General features: G+C 49.4%; 1 protein-coding gene across 1 annotated transcript; it reads right to left on the bottom strand.

Annotated features, from left to right (window-relative positions):
• Positions 1–4,983: 4,983 nt before the first annotated feature.
• On the bottom strand, positions 4,984–16,021 carry LOC119974890 (fish-egg lectin-like). The gene is made up of 4 exons (XM_038814225.1): positions 15,886–16,021; positions 13,556–13,783; positions 7,979–8,318; positions 4,984–5,398 (listed from the first exon to the last, which is right to left on the bottom strand). The coding sequence occupies exons 1-4, from the start codon at positions 15,932–15,934 to the stop codon at positions 5,257–5,259; spliced, it is 759 nt and encodes a 252-aa protein (XP_038670153.1). The 5' UTR covers positions 15,935–16,021; the 3' UTR covers positions 4,984–5,256.
• Between the last annotated feature and the right edge of the window lie 202 nt (positions 16,022–16,223).

Below are 16,223 nucleotides of genomic sequence, written 5' to 3'. Positions count from 1 at the left end.
TCGGGAGCAACACCCCGGACGTAGACTTCCTAGGGAAGGCAAAAACACGTTAATGGGGTGTGTGGTTAGTCGTGGTGCACAGTAGTGACCGAATGGAATGGAGTGCGTCAGGGAGGACCTGCTGCCAGCGAGCGGCTGGGAGGTTCCTGGACCGTAGGGCCAACTGGACGGCCCTCCATACCATCCCGTTCTCCCTCTCTACCTGCCCGTTTCCCCGGGGGTTGTAGCTGGTCGTCCTGCTGGAGGCGATACCCCTGCTGAGCAGGAACTGACGCAGCTCATCGCTCATGAATGAGGATCCCCTGTCACTGTAGTCGGGGAAACCGAACAGAGCGAATATGGAATCAAGGGTGGCAGACGTCATATCCGGGCATGGGATGGCGAAGGGGAACCTAGAGAATTCATCGACCACACTAAGGATGTAGGTGTTGCGGTCGGTGGAGGGGAGGGGCCCTTTGAAATCTACGCTGAGGCGTTCAAAGGGGCGGGACGCTTTCACCAGGCGCGCGCGGTCTGGCCGGTAGAAGTGCGGCTTGCACTCAGCACAGACCTGGCAGTCTCTGGTGACTGTCCGTACTTCCTCGACGGAGTAGGGCAGATTGCGGGCTTTGACCAGATGGAACAACCGAGTGACCCCCAGATGGCAAAGGCTCTCATGTAAGGCACGGAGCTGGTTCACTTGTGCGCTGGCACATGTACCTCCGGAGAGGGCGTCTGGGGGCTCGTTGAGCTTGCCGGGGCGATACAAGATCTCATAATTATAGGTGGAGAGCTCGATCCTCCACCGCAAGATTTTATCATTTTTGATCTTTCCCCGCTGCGTGTTGTTGAACATGAAGGCTACCGACCGTTGGTCAGTGAGGAGAGTGAATCTCCTGCCGGCCAGGTAATGCCTCCAGTGCCGCACCGCTTCAACGATTGCCTGGGCCTCCTTTTCAACAGACGAATGTCAAATTTCGGAGGCATGGAGGGTGCGTGAAAAGAATGCCACGGGTCTGCCTGCCTGGTTTAGAGTGGCGGCAAGGGCGACATCTGAAGCGTCGCTCTCTACTTGGAAGGGCAGTGTCTCATCTACTGCGTGCATCCCGGCCTTGGCTATGTCAGAGCGAATACGGGCGAAGGCCTGTTGTGCCTCGGTCGTGAGGGGAAATTATGTGGACTGGATTAGTCAATGGTAGAGAAGACCCGGTACTGTGCAATCTGATTGACCATATCAGAAATGCGAGGGAGGGGGTACGCGTCAAGTTGCGTGTACCGATTGATGGTCTGACTGTAGTCCAAGACCATCCTGTGTTTCTCCCCAGTTTTAACCACTACCACCTGGGCTCGCCAGGGACTGTTGCTGGCCTCATTAACACCCTCCCTAAGCAGCCGCTGGACTTCGGACCTGATGAAAGCCTTGTCCTGGGTGCTGTACCGTCTGCTCCTGGTGGCGACGGGCTTGCAATCTGCGGTTAGATTGGCAAAGAGGGAGGGAGGCTCAATCTTGAGGGTTGCGAGGCTGCAAACGATGAGGGGAGGTAGGGGTCCGCCGAATTTGAGGGCGAGGCTCTGGAGGTTGCATTGAAAATCCAGGCCTAGTAAGAGTGACGCGCAGAGGTCGGGGAGAATGTACAGACGGAAACGGTCGAATTCCACACCCTGTACAGTGAGTTTAACCAGGCAGAAGCCCCGGACAGAGTGGGAACCGGAGGCTAGGGAGATCTGCCGGTTGGCGGGATGGACCGCAATGGGGTAGCGCCTTACCGTGTCCGGGTGAATGAAGCTCTCGGTGCTCCCGGAGTCGATGAGGCAGGAGGTCACGTGGCCGTTGACGAGCACCGTCGTGGAAGAGGGTGTCAGGTTGCGAGGACGGGACTGGTCGAGCGTCACGGAGGAGAGTAGTGGGCGATCGGCCGACGAGTCTGACCAGTCCGACGAGCAGCGGCAGCGACCCGGGTCCCGTGGTCTCGTCCCGAGAGGAGGACAAAATGGAGTACCTGTGAGGAAGAAGATGGCGGCGGACAAGATGGTGACGCCCATGGAGCGCATGTTGTGGGGGCAGGACAAGATGGCGGCGGGAAAGATGGCGGCACCCATGGAGCGCATGTTGTGGGGGCAGGACAAGATGGTGGCGGGCAAGATGGCGGCACCCATGGAACGCACATGGAGGTGGAGGGTGAAGATGGCCCACTGATCACACGTGGGGTCGGGGGCAGCGGATGGCAGGGCCCATTGTGCGATCGCGATCGGCTGAGGCGAGGGGGGGTTACGGGTGCGATAGCGGCAACCGTTCGGGACTGGCACATCACTGCAAAGTGGCCTTTCTTGCCACAAGCTTTGCAGGTCGCGGTGCGGGCTGGGCAGCGCTGGCGGGGATGCTTCTGCTGACCGCCGAAGTAGCAGCGGGGACCCCCAGGGTGCGCGGTGCAGCGAGCAGCACAGGCGTAGTTGGCAGGGTCAACAAGGGGTAGGACGGGTGGGCCAGGGGGAACGGTTGCGGGGTCCACGGGGGGTAGGACGGGTGGGCCGAGTGGCCAGCAGGGTAGGATCGCGCATTACGGGAGGCGGCCGTCATTGATAGCGCCAGAGTTTTTGTAGCCGCGAGATCGAGAGCGGCCCCTTCCAGCAGTCGTTGCCGGATGGGGTCTGATGCAATGCCCGTAACAAAGGCATCCCGCATGAGTAAATCTGAATGTTCTGTGGCCGTGAGGGCCTGGCAGTCGCAGTATCGTACTAGAGGTATAAGGGCCCTGCAAAAGTCCTCAATCGACTCACCTGGCTGTTGGACACGAGTAGAGAGTAGATGCCTCGCAATCAGGGTGTTCGTCGACTGTGCGTAGTTCTCTTTGAGCAGTTCCATGGCCCGGGTGTAGGTAGGTGCATCTCGAATTAGCGGAAACACACTGGAGCTGAGTCTTGAGTAAAGAAGCTGTAATTTCTGAGCCTCCTGGCGTGGGGCGACTACGGATCCAGCTGCAGGCGGTCAGGTTTAATCCTGATGTCCATGGTGTAAGGAAAATCTCACTGTAATAAATTGTGGCGCTAACAATTGTACACAAAGACTCGAGTGATGTACGAGAGAGGCTTTATTACAGTGAGATGCTGTTCCTCCGGCGGCAGCTGTAGAATGGCATCTCAGTGAAACTTACGAATATTTATACAGCTCCCTGTGGGTGGAGCTAGCCGGCAGGGGCTTACCGGACATACCTGTAATACAGGTACGGCCATACATCTACTGCAAGCACGCATATATACAGTGGTTGGATCACCACACTGCCCATTTGACCATCCCGTCTATATCTTCCTGCAACCGAAGACATACAACCTCATTGTTAACCACCCAGCCAACTTCGCAAACTTACTGATCCTACCGCACACATAGTCATCCATGTCAATTCTTTAAATGACAAACAATAGGGGACCCTGCACAAATCCCTGTGGAATTCCACTGGCTTCCAGTAACTAAAGCAAATTAAAAGTGTCAGTCCGTTACAGGAATACTGCCTTGAAACAGAAAACCAAAATGGACTCTACAAGGCTGCATAAAAAGGAAAGCACCTTGGGAGTCCATGTCGAAAACAGTGGCAGAATCAGTCAGAGTCGGCATGGATTTATGAAGGGAAAATCATGCTTGACAAATCTGTTGGAATTCTTTGAAGATGGAACCAGTACAGTTGGCAATGTGGTATATTTGGACTTTCAGAAGGCGTTTGACAAAGTCCTGCATAAGAGATTATTGTGTAAAATTAAAGCGCATGGGATTGGGGGAAATGTATTAAGGTGGATAGAAAACTGGTTGGCAGAGAGGAAATAAAGAGTAGGGATTAATGGGTCGTTTTCAAATTGGTAGGCAGTAACTAGTGGGGTACCACAGGGATCGGTGCTGAGACCCCAGCTATTCACAATATATATCAATGATTTGGATGAGGGAACAAAATGTAACATCTCAAAGTTTGCAAATGATACCAAGTTAGGTGGGAGGTGAATTGTGATGAGGATGCAGGGATCCTACAGCATGATCTGGACAGGTTGGGCGAGTGGGCAAATAAATGGCAGATGCAGTATAATTTAGATAAGTGTGAGGTTTTCACTTTGGAAACAAAAACAGGAAGGCAGATTACTACATGAATGGATGTAAATTGGGAGAGGGGAGTGTGCAGCGGGCCTTGGGTGTCCTTGTGCACCATTTGCTGAAGGTAAGCATGCAATGCAGCAGGTATGTTGGCCTTTATTGCGAGAGGCTTCCAGTATAGAAGCAGGGATGTGTTGCTGCAATTATACAGGCCTTGGTGAGGCCACACCTGGAGTATTGTCCTGAGGAAGGATGTTCTTGTTCTCGAGGGAGTGCAGCGAAGGTTTACCAGACTGATTCCAGGGATGGCGGGACTGTCATATGAGGAGAGATTGACCATGTTGGGATTGTTCTCGCTGGAGTTCAGAAGAATGAGGGGGGAATCTCATAGAGACTTATAAAATTCTAACAGGACTAGACAGGGTAGATGCAGGGAAGATGTTACCAATGATGTGTGTGTCCAGAACCAGGAGTCACAGTCTGAGGATTCAGGGTATTCAGGGTGGACAGAAATAGGGAGACATTTCTTCACACAAAGAGTGGTGAGCCTGTGAAATTAATTACCACAGGAAGTAGTTGATGCTAACATTTTGAATATATTCAAGAGGCGGCTAGATATAGCATGGGCTCAAAGGCCATGGGGAGAAAGCAGGATTAGGCTATTGAGTTGGATGATCAGCTATGATCATGATGAATGGCAGAGCAGGCTCGAAGGGCCAAAAGGCCTCCTTCTGCTCCTATCTTCTATGTATCTGTGAACCAATGCAGTTTATGGTTGTATGGGACTGCCTCATGCAACACCCTCCACCCCAGGTCTCTGAGCTACCATGTGGGCTGCAATCCAATCAATAACAGGGTTACTTATTGACATCCATTGCCCTGTATCGAAAGCCAGTGAAGTGGATGACAAAATGACTTGACAGAAAAGGTAGAGTGAAAACTTTTATTGATGTTCCTGGCAAAGAACAAACAAAGAACAAAGAACAAAGAAAAGTACAGCACAGGAAGAGGCTCTTCGGCCCTCCAAGCTTGTGCCGACCTTGCTACCCGTCTAAACTAAAATCTTCTACACTTCCTTATCACTCCGTATCGCTCTATTCCGATCCTATTCATGTGTTTGTCAAGATGCCCTTTAAATGTCACTATCGTCCCTGCTTCCACCACCTCCTCCGACAGCGAGTTCCAGGCACTATTGTTTGAAGCTATTTGCAGTGAAGGATTCTGTTGTCTTGGGTAAGAAGCCACAGTTGTCCCTGATCTGTTGTCACGTGTTTCAATGTTTGTCCGTTCATGCGTAAGTAGGTCCACTGTGTCCCAGTTAAGGAACTGGGTGAAATCCCATCTCTGCAAAGTAAAAAGACGCAGATGAATCGCTCAGTTCTAATACCCTCAGTGATGGACTACTATCTTTCACCCTCTGTAAATTCCACCTCATTCAAAACTCTGTTGCCCCCATGCCCTAACATGTATCAAGTCCAGTTCCATCATCTCTTCCCTGTTGCTTACTGACTTACGTTGGTTCCTGATCAGCAACACCTCAATTTTCAAATTCTTATCCTTGTCGCTAAAACCCTTCAGCATTATCTGCATTCATCCAATTATGGCTGCTTGTGAATCCCACACCCAAACTGATCTACGTTGCTCCAACTGCCTGAATCCTAAACTCTGGAATCCCTGTTCTGAAATTTTGCACCTCTTGTGGCCCAAGCTCTCTCTGTCCTCACCTCACACTTTATATCCATTCTCTCCCCTCCACCGACCGAAACATGTACTTCTTCAGTGTGGCCGACAAATATTCCCGATTCCACTTTGCCATCCCATGCCCGGATATGACGTCTGCCACCGTCATCAAAGCCCTCAACACCATCTTCGCTCTGTTCGGTTTCCCCTCCTACGTCCACAGCAACCGGGGATCCTCATTTATGAGCGATGAGCTGCGTCACTTCCTGCTCAACAGGGGCATTGCCTCGAGCAGGACGACCAGCTACAACCCCAGGGGCAACGGGCAGGTGGAGCGGGAGAATGGAACGGTCTGGAGGGCCATCCAGCTGGCCCTACGTTCCAGGAATCTCCCGGCCTCCCGCTGGCAGGAGGTCCTCCCCAACGCATTTCACTCCATTCGGTCACTCCTGTGCACCGCGACTAATGAAACCCCCCATGAACGTGTCTTTGCCTTCCCCAGGAAGTCCACCTCTGGGGTTTTGCTCCCAATGTGGCTGGCAGCTCCAAGACCCATTCTCCTCCGTAAACACGTGCGACTCCACAAGGCGGACCCGTTGGTTGAGAGCATACAGCTACTCCACGCCAACCCGCAGTACGTTTACTTAGCGTACCCCGACGGCCGCCAAGACACAGTCTCCCTCAGGGACCTGGCACCAGCTGGTTCCCCACACATGCCCCCCCTCTGCCCCGGCACCAGTCTCCTTTCCTCCGGTGCACTCCACTGCAGCCCCCGCTCCAGGACAATCCGTCCTCCCCTTGCTCCCACCCGGGGATGAAGAGGATTTCGACACGCTCCTGGAGTCACCGAAGACCAAGCTGAGGCCTGAATCGCCACCAGCAATGCGGTGCTCTCGACGACAGGTCAAGGCACTGGACTGCCTAAATTTGTAATAATCTGTGTGATTTTTAAAAGCAGCTTGTCTGTATACCGGAGAGTGCCTTTTCCGAGTCTTTACGTCGCTCGTCGACGTGTTGTACTACCACCTTAGCATGTTACCACAGCCGGAACTGTGTGGTGGACTGGGGGGGAGGGGATCTTGTTCAGTACTATACGACCTTTCATTCCGCGGGTTTCCAAGCGTGGTGTCACCACCCACTAATTACGAGCTGTAGACCGGTTAGTTTTTAACGGTATGTCCGGAGACGGCCGACCCTTTATGTACAGACATAATAGTCATCATTTGATCACAAAGGTTTACTGTGACGGAACTAACAGTTATTTCTAACTACCGGCTACTTATGTGTAATGGGAGCAACCAGCCATCTCGCACTCCCGGGAGAAGGCCCTTTGTCTGCCTTTACCCGACCCTTCGGGGGTGAGCTTGTCTTCACCAGCTAGAGTCTGGGAATGTATATTGGTATCCCTTACCTGTCGCTGAAGATTTGCAGTAATTCCAGCGTCAGGGAGATAGTGAGTCGGGATACCTGCTGGGCGAAACTCTTATATCTCTCTATTCCGAGGAACTTAAACAGGGTGTTATTCAACTCCAGCCACTTGCCACCACCCCCGCTGGACTCATTTTTAACAGGGGGTGAACGTGGTAGTCACCACTGATGTATTATACTGTATATATCTATATGGGTTTTACGGTAAGGCCTCTGTACTACAGGTACGGGGGTAGATCCCTGCCTGCTGGCGGAGTAGGCGGAGTATAAATATGTGTGCTCTCTGTCCAGCAGCCATTTCGTTTGCTGCTGTAGGAGGCCACACATCTCTGTCTAATAATAAAGCCTCGATTACATTCTACTCTTGTCTCATCGTAATTGATAGTGCATCACCACCGTCTCCTTCTTGCCATGTTCCCTCCCTCGCCCTGCTCCCTCCCCCGCTCACACTCTGTCCCATTCTCTCCATATGCCCCATCTCTCTCCCCTCCCACCATACCCTCCAAACTCCACTCTCTAAAGTTCCCTCTCGCTCTATCACCTTCTCTCCACTCCCTCTTCCCATTTCCCTTCCCCTCCCAACTCTTCCCCATCTCACTCCCTTCACCCCACATGCCCACTCTCCCCCATTTCCCTCCCACTAAGATGTGCCTGAAAACCAACCTCTTTGACCAAGCTTCTGATCACCTGAATATTTTATTATGTGGTATGTTGACATATTTTGTGTTAACTGATTGTGAGGCACCTCACAATATTTTGCCACATTGAAGATATGATGTAACTTTGAATTATTGTGTTGGCAACCAGGAATTTTACCTGCGGAAGAGTTTGCCGTCATGATTTACACCGTAGACGCTGCCATCCGTTCCAACCTCAATCATGGAGAGTTTTCCATCAATCTGTACCCAACTTTTCCCCAAACATCCATTTGGAGTTACTTCAGTTCGGAAGAAAATATCATTGACTGAATTAACACCCCAGCAACCCTGCGGCCCACAGGAGTAGTATTTCAGTTTGCCATCCAGGTGATTATACACTGGGCTGTCATAAGCAGCAGCAGATATCGCTGCATCCCGTTGGACACAGAAGATGTCATCAACCATGTTAGCTCCACTCACAAAGCCGTTGCCACCAGCATCAATCTGTTTGAGCAGGCCTGTTTTAAAAGAGAATAAATTGGACCTTAAATCAAAAACTGAAGCAGTTCTTCTTGAAGGTTAAGGGTTGGCTGCATCATTTAATTGGGGTGTTAAAAATCATGAGGGGTTTCAATGGGTAAATAAGCAGAAAAGGTATCCTGTGACAGGAAGGTCAGTAACCAAACATTGAAGGTATGTGACAGAAAGAGCCAGCAGGTGCCACCAATTGGGAAGCACAAGTGGATAGCACTGTGGCTTCACAGCGCCAGGGTCCCAGGTTCGATTCCCGGGTTGGGTCACTGTCTGTGCGGAGTCTGCACGTTCTCCGTGGGTTTCCTCTGGGTGCTCCAGTTTCCTCCCACAGTCCAAAGACATGCAGGTTAGGTGGATTGGCCATGATAAATTGCCCTTAGTGACCAAAAAGGTTGGGGGGGGGGGGGTTATTGGGTTACGGGGATAGGGTGGCAGTGAGGGCTTAAGTGGATCGGTGCAGACTCGAAGGGCCAAATGGCCTCCTTCTGCACTGTATGTTCTATGATCTATCTATGATAGGTGAGATGAGGAATCGTTTCTACACAACGAATTGTTGCGATCTGGAATGCGAAGCCCGAGAGGTTGCTTTGAAGTAGATACAATACTAATTTTGATGCTTGCCCCTGGCCACCTTCTCAGCAGCAACAGTACATTTGATTCCCTCTTTCATAGAACCATAGAATTCCTGCAGAGCAGAAGGAGACCATTCAGATCATTGTGTCTGAACCCAGCCCGACCGAAACCTACTTCCCAGCCCTATCCCCGTAACCCCACCTAACATGCATATTTTTGGACATGAGAGGCAATTTTTTCATGGTCAATCCACCTAACCTGCACATCTTTGGACTATCAGAGGAAACCACGCAGACACAGTGAGAAAGTGCAAACTCCACACAGTCACCCAAGTTCAGAATTGAATCTAAGTCCCTGGTGCTGTGAAGCAGCAGTGAAAACCACTGTGCCACCATGCCACCCCTCTCAACAATATATATTGTAAATAATTTTGGCCGCAGCATTGATCCCTGTAGCAAACCACTAGTTACAGGTACCACCCTGAAAATGCCCCATCCTATCTCAACTACTGTTTTCTACTAGTTAGCGAATCCTCTATCAATGCAAATACACTACCTCCAACACCATGGGTTGTTAAATTATGTAGCCTTTTGTGCAGTACCTTATCAAATGCTTTTTGGAAATTTAAGTACATTACATTTACTGGTGTCCTTCATCTATCCCAGTTATTGTAGGGGCTGGAGTAGGTCAGGGATAGGAAGGGTTTTTGTGTTTCTAAGGGTTGCAGAGTTAGGGAGGTTTGTAGGGACTGGAGGAGGTTACAAAGATGAGGCGTTTTGTTGGTGCTGGAGATATAACAGAGATAGGGGCAGTATTTTCCATTTCTCAGACTATGTGTTGACACCGGGGCAGAATTCTTGAACTTCCACGACAGCAAAACTGTGCTGAATCTGGACCAATTTAGTAACTATGGAACGGCTAGCACCAGTGCCATGTGGAACACAATTGATTCCAACGGAAAACGGTATGGGATTTGTCGGGTCTGTGATTGACACTCGGGAGGCTGATAAGCTGCAACCGCATATGCACATTACAATGCCCTCACACTCATCCCAGCCAACAAGTCGGCACTGGTTGTGCTGGAGCTGATGGGTCGGCTGGGGCCGTCGAGCACCGACGGGGGTGGCCTGGGGAGAGATACAAGACCGATGGCCCTAGATTGACAGTGGGCTGTCAGTGGTGTGCACAGCTGCATGGCTGCCTTGTCAACTGCGGCTCCGTTCCTGTCCACCACAACCCACCTGGCCACACCTCACTATTCCCCCACCCCGGCCCTGGCAGAAGCTCCCCTGACCAGCGGCACAACTGTCAGCAAACTATACCGATGTTGGACGGTTTCCGTTCCCCTCTCTCTCCCTCAACAGCCACGACAGCGGTTTCACAATTTTCAAAAGCACAAGTGAACTTCAGGAACTCAGGAACCATCAGGAACTCGGCCTATCAGAGGCGGATCATTGCAGAGGCCCCGGAAAACACTGGGTCTGGCCCACCAATGACATGCAAATGGTTTTTACAAAGAACAATCCAGCACAGGAACAGGCCCTTCGGCCCTCCAAGCCTACGCTGACCATGATACCTGCCTCTCTAGATGCCCCTTAAATGCCGTTATCGCACCTGCTCCCACCACCTCCCCAGGCAGAGCATTCCATATATTAACCACCCTCTGTGTAAAAAAACTTCCCTCACAGATCAATTCTAAACTTTTCCCCACGCACTTTAAATCTATGTCCCCTTGTATTTGACTCTCCTACCCCAGGAAAGAGCATCTGACTATCCACTCTGTCCATGCCACTCATAATCTTGTAGACCTCTATCACGTCGCCTCTCAACTTCCATCGTTCCAGTTAGAACAGACCGAGTTTATCTCACCTCTCCTCATAGCTAATGCCCTCCACACCAGGCAACATCTTAGTAAACCGCTTCTGTATCCTCTCCAAAACATCCACATCCTTCTGGTAGTGCGGCAGCCAGGATTGTACACAATATTCCAAATGAGGCCTAAATAAGTTCCTGCAAAGCTGCAACATGACTTGCCAATTTTTATATTCACTGCCCTGACCAATTAAGGCCAACATGCCATATGCCTTCTTGACCACTTTATTCACATGCATTGTCACTTTGTGCTTGGTGACATGCACGCCCAGATCACTCTGCCTGTCAGTACTCGCAAGTGTTCTGCCATTTATTGAATAATTCCTACATGCATTGGACCTTCCAAAGTGCATTACCTAACACTTGTCTGGATTAAACTCCATCTGCCATTTCTCCGCCCAAAACTCCAACCGGTTTATATCCTGCTGTATCCTCTTCACTATCCGCAACTCCACCAATTTTTGTGTCATCTGCGATCTCGCTCATCAAACCAGCTACAATTTCTTCAAAATCATTGATATACACCATGAACAACCAAAGCCCCAGAATTGATCCCTGTGGAACACCGCTAGTCACAGCCTTACATTCAGAAAAGCACCCTTCTACTGCTACCCTCTGTCTTCTGTGCGCAAGCCAGTTCTGTATCCAACTTGCCAGCTCTCCTCTGATCCCATGTGACTTCACCTTTTGTACCAGTCTACCATGAGGTGCCTTGTGAAAGGCTTTACTGAAGTCCAACATCCTTTCCCTCATCTATCATCTTTGTCACTTCCTCAAAAAACTCGATCAAATTTGTGATGCACGACCTCCCCTTCACAAAACCATGCTGTCCATCACTAATAAGTCCATTGGTTTCCAAATTTGAGTAAGTTGTATCTAAGAATCTTTTCCAATAATTTCCCTACCACTGACATAAGGTTCACCAGCCTATAATTTCCTGGGTTATCCCTGCTGCCCTTCTTAAACAATGGAACAACATTGGCCACTCTCCAGTCCTCTGGAACTTCACCTGTAGCCAATGAGGATACACAAGTTACTGTCAAGGCCCCAGCAAAGACCGGGGGCATTGTGGATAGCACAATTGCTTCACAGCTCCAGGGTCCCAGGTTCGATTCCGGCTTGGGTCACTGTCTGTGCGGAGTCTGCACATCCTCCGTGTGTGCGTGAGTTTCCTCCAAGTGCTCCGGTTTCCTCCCACAGTCCAAAGATGTGCAGGTTAGGTGGATTGGCCATGATAAATTGCCCTTAGTGTCCAAAATTACCCTCAGTGTTGGGTGGGGTTACTGGGTTATGGGGATAGGGTGGAGGTGTTGACCTTGGGTAGGGTGCTCTTTCCAGGAGCCGGTGCAGACTCGATGGGCCGAATGGCCACCTTCTGCACTGTAAATTCTATGAATTTCCTCACTTGCCTGCCGCTATATTCTGGAATAGATCCTATCAGGCCCTGGGGACTTATCTACTGAAGATGCCCAACACCGCCTATTTAATAAATATCAACATGATCAAGAGTATCGATACACTCTACCCTATACTCCTCATCCACCAAGTCCTTCTCTTTGGTGAATACTGAGACAAAGTATTCATTTAGTATCTCTCCCATTCCCTCTGGTTCCAAACATTGATTCCCTCCAACATCCTTGAATGGTCCAACCCTTCCTCTGGCTACCCTTTTGCTCTTTACACATGTATAAACACCTCAGGATTTTCGTTAATCCTGCTTGCCAACACATTTTAACCCTTTTTAGCCTTCCAAACTCCTTCCTTAAGTTCCTTCCGACTTGCTTTATTCTTCAAGGACTTCATCTGTCTTTTAGACCTTTTAGACCTTACAAATGCTTTATTTTTCTATTTGACAAGGTTCATAATATCCCTCGTTATCCACGGTTCTCTATACTTGCCGCGCTTATCTTTCATCCTCACAGGTACATGCTGGTCCAGAATTCCAATCAACTAACATTCGAAAGCCTCCCACTTGCCGGATGTTGATTGTCCCTCTAAACAGCCTCGCCCAGTCAACACTCTCCAGATCCTGCCTAATGCTGTTGAAATTAGGCCTCTCCCAGCTTAATACCTTCACCCGAGGACCACTTGTCCTTTTCCATAAGCAGCTTAAAACTGTTATGGGCCAGGGTTTAGAAAACTCCAAAGTACAACATGGAGTTCACCTGACCTACATTGTTTATTGATTTTGGTTATGATGAGCACAAGGGCCTGCCTTTCAGGTGTTATTCAACAGAGGCCTTAAGCACTTTTAATTTAAAAAAACAGCTTTATTCTACGCATTTAGTTAACATTTTTATAAACACAGAATAAGCATTTTTATCAACTGGCTGAACCTATTCTCTGCCCAATCGCGTTTCGCGATTTCGGTGTCAGCCAACGGAGAATCCTGTCTAGAGAATTTTGATGGAGCTGTAGGAGGTTCCAAATTTAGGGATGGTTCTAGGTGCTGGATGGTACAAATATGGGGAAAGTTGTAGAGATAGGAAGGATTGCGGCAGTTGGAATAATTTACAGCGATAGGTAAAGAAGGGAACTTTGTCAAAAAGATTCCTGGGAGGGAACCAGAGCCTCTCACTGAAATGAACACCCCAGTTACCCATATTAGTGCCAGGCCAAGAAATCTTCTGCGGCTTACACCAGGCAACACACAACTCAAAGCAAGCAATGCCTTCATTGACAACAGCTTTGAATGGAAAATACTGCAAAAGAAGCAGCAACGCCTCGGTTGTGTTTTATGTCAGATGTCTTGTCTTCAGCTGTTAGATTTCCTTACCATCCAATAATGCCCAGGATCCGCCTTGCATTCTGTAAATGGCATGATCATCATCCACTCCCCAAATCCCAGCTGGGCCCACCGTCACATGTGCAAGCTTCCCAGGAATGTTAAGCCATTGGCCTTCAAATCGAGTGAAAATGATCCCATTTTCATCAACTCCAATGACCTGTCCATTACCAGCATCAATTTGCTTCAGGTTTCCCTTTACCTGATGGCAGACCAGAGCTGGAAGAGAAAAGTAGATCAAGCATGCCCAAATTAAAATTGTGAAGCATTTACAGCACTGAAAAAGGCCATTCAGCCTATCTATTCCCTGGTGTTTGTACTCACCACCCACCTCCTCCCACTCCCTTCATCTCACCCAATCACCATATTCTTCTAATTCTCTCTCCCTCATGTGTTTTTCCAGTTTCTCCTCAAATATATCTGTACCATTTACCTCAGCCACTTTGTGTGACCAGGAGTTCCACATTCTCACTACTCTCTGGGGCAGCAGGGTAGCATGGTGGTTAGCATAAATGCTTCACAGCTCCAGGGTCCCAGGTTCGATTCCCGGCTGGGTCACTGTCTGTGTGGAGTCTGCACGTCCTCCCCCTGTGTGCGTGGGTTTCCTCCGGGTGCTCCGGTTTCCTCCCACAGTCCAAAGATGTGCGGGTTAGGTGGATTGGCCATGCTAAATTGCCCGTAGTGTCCTAATAAAAGTAAGGTTAAGGGGGGGGTTGTTGGGTTACGGGTATAGGGTGGATACGTGGGTTTGAGTAGGGTGATCATGGCTCGGCACAACATTGAGGGCCGAAGGGCCTGTTCTGTGCTGTACTGTTCTATGTTCTATGTTCTATGTTCTCTGGCTGATGTTTTTGCTGAATTCCCCACTGAATTTATGACCACTAATTCTGATCCTGCCCACAGGTTAGAATAATAGAATGCTTGCAGTGCACAAGGAGGCCATTCAGCCCATTGAGTCTGCATCAAACCTCTGAAAAGAGCCCCCTATCCCCAACCCGTGTCCCTGGTGCTGTGAGGCAGCCATGCTAACCACTGTGTCACCGTGCTACGCATGGTTTCAGAGGTTTCATAGAATTTACAGTGCAGGAGAAGGTAATTTGGCCCATCGAGTCTGCACCAGTCCTTGGAAAGCACACCCTACTTAAGCCCACACCTCCCCTATCCCCATAACCCAGTAACCCCACCTCACCTTTCTGGACACTGTGAGCAATTTATCATGGCTAATCCACCTAACCTGCACATCTTTGGACTGTGGGAGGAAACCGGAGCACCCAGAGGAAACCCACGCAGACATGGGGAGAACGTGCAGACCCCACACAGACAGTGACCCAGCGGAGAATCAAACCTGGAACCCTGGAGCTGTGAAGCAACAGTGCTAACCACTATGCTACCGCACCACCCATTGAATTCTATGTCAAAAAACCAGGACATCAGTGGCCTGATATTTTTTTCCATCCCTCTGAAGCTGAGCCTAACCACCCACAAACTCACTGTGGTGTTTGACCCCAAGATAAGTCTCCACTCCACCCCTCAGAGAGCCTATTGCTACTTCATTGCCCAATAGCCAGCCTGCCTCAGCTCATCTGCTGCTGAAACCCTCATCAGTCCAAACACGACCAGCCTCTAATCTTCCACAGACGTCTGTTCACCCAACACTCTGCTACTCACATCCGAACTTGTCAAGTGCTGCTCACCGATACACCTGCTGCTCACTGACGTACACTGGTTCCCCATCCAGCAATACCTCAATAATTCTCACCTTTCTTTCCAAATTCCTCCACTCCCCATTCTCATCCCTGTAAATCCGCTTCATTTGATGAAGATCTCCACACTCCCAAGCTCCACTGTGGGATGCTGCACTGCCAAAGGAGCTCTCTTTCAAAATAAAATATCCTTCTTAATATTAATCGAACTCAACTCTGAAATACGTTACTGGGTCTTTTTTTTTAAAGCAGACCATTTCGCTTTAAAAAAAATCTGTTTGAAATAATTTGATTTGGAGATCCAGCAACGGGTTTGAGCAGAAACCCGAAGCACAAAAACAAATTCACAGGTTTCGCAAACTGGGCCCCCTCTAAATGAAAGGAGGCAAGATAAATTCAAGCACTTTCTTTCTAACAAAAATAAAGTTAGCAATTAGAAACAAAATAATTCTGTGAGGCTGATTCATTCAAGAAATAATCATTAGGGAACAAGTGGATGTCCTCTGCCTGCCTCACTTACATGGTGAAACATTGATTAATAGCAGAGACTAAAGTTCACCTTATCTGCGAGACCCATTAAATAGCAAAACACAAGTGATCGCCAAGGGTAACACTCACCTAAAGAGCCTCCACAGAGGGCCAGCAACAGAAAGATGTGAGCGTGCATTATCTCTGGTAGGGAAGGCTGGGCTGGAAATCTTTCTCAGCGCAACTTTCCAGCGCCAGGCGGCAGACATTTATACAACAGAATCAGAGTGGCTGGTCAAATATACCCAATCATTGGTTGAAAAACAACCATGCAACCAATCGCATTCAAGCATTTGCATTTCTGGAAACCTGTGATTGTTTGCCTGTTCTTGTGAGCTCATTGACCTTAGTGTCAAGGTAACATAGTAATGGAACAAGCTGTGAAATGGATATCGGTTTCCTAATGCTCGGAGGTGACTTGTTGCGAA

Source organism: Scyliorhinus canicula, chromosome 12 (genome assembly GCF_902713615.1).
Source record: "Scyliorhinus canicula chromosome 12, sScyCan1.1, whole genome shotgun sequence".
Lineage (NCBI taxonomy): Eukaryota > Metazoa > Chordata > Chondrichthyes > Carcharhiniformes > Scyliorhinidae > Scyliorhinus > Scyliorhinus canicula.
The sequence above is the reverse complement of the archived record's forward strand: the minus strand, read 5'-3'. Positions and strand labels throughout refer to the sequence as shown.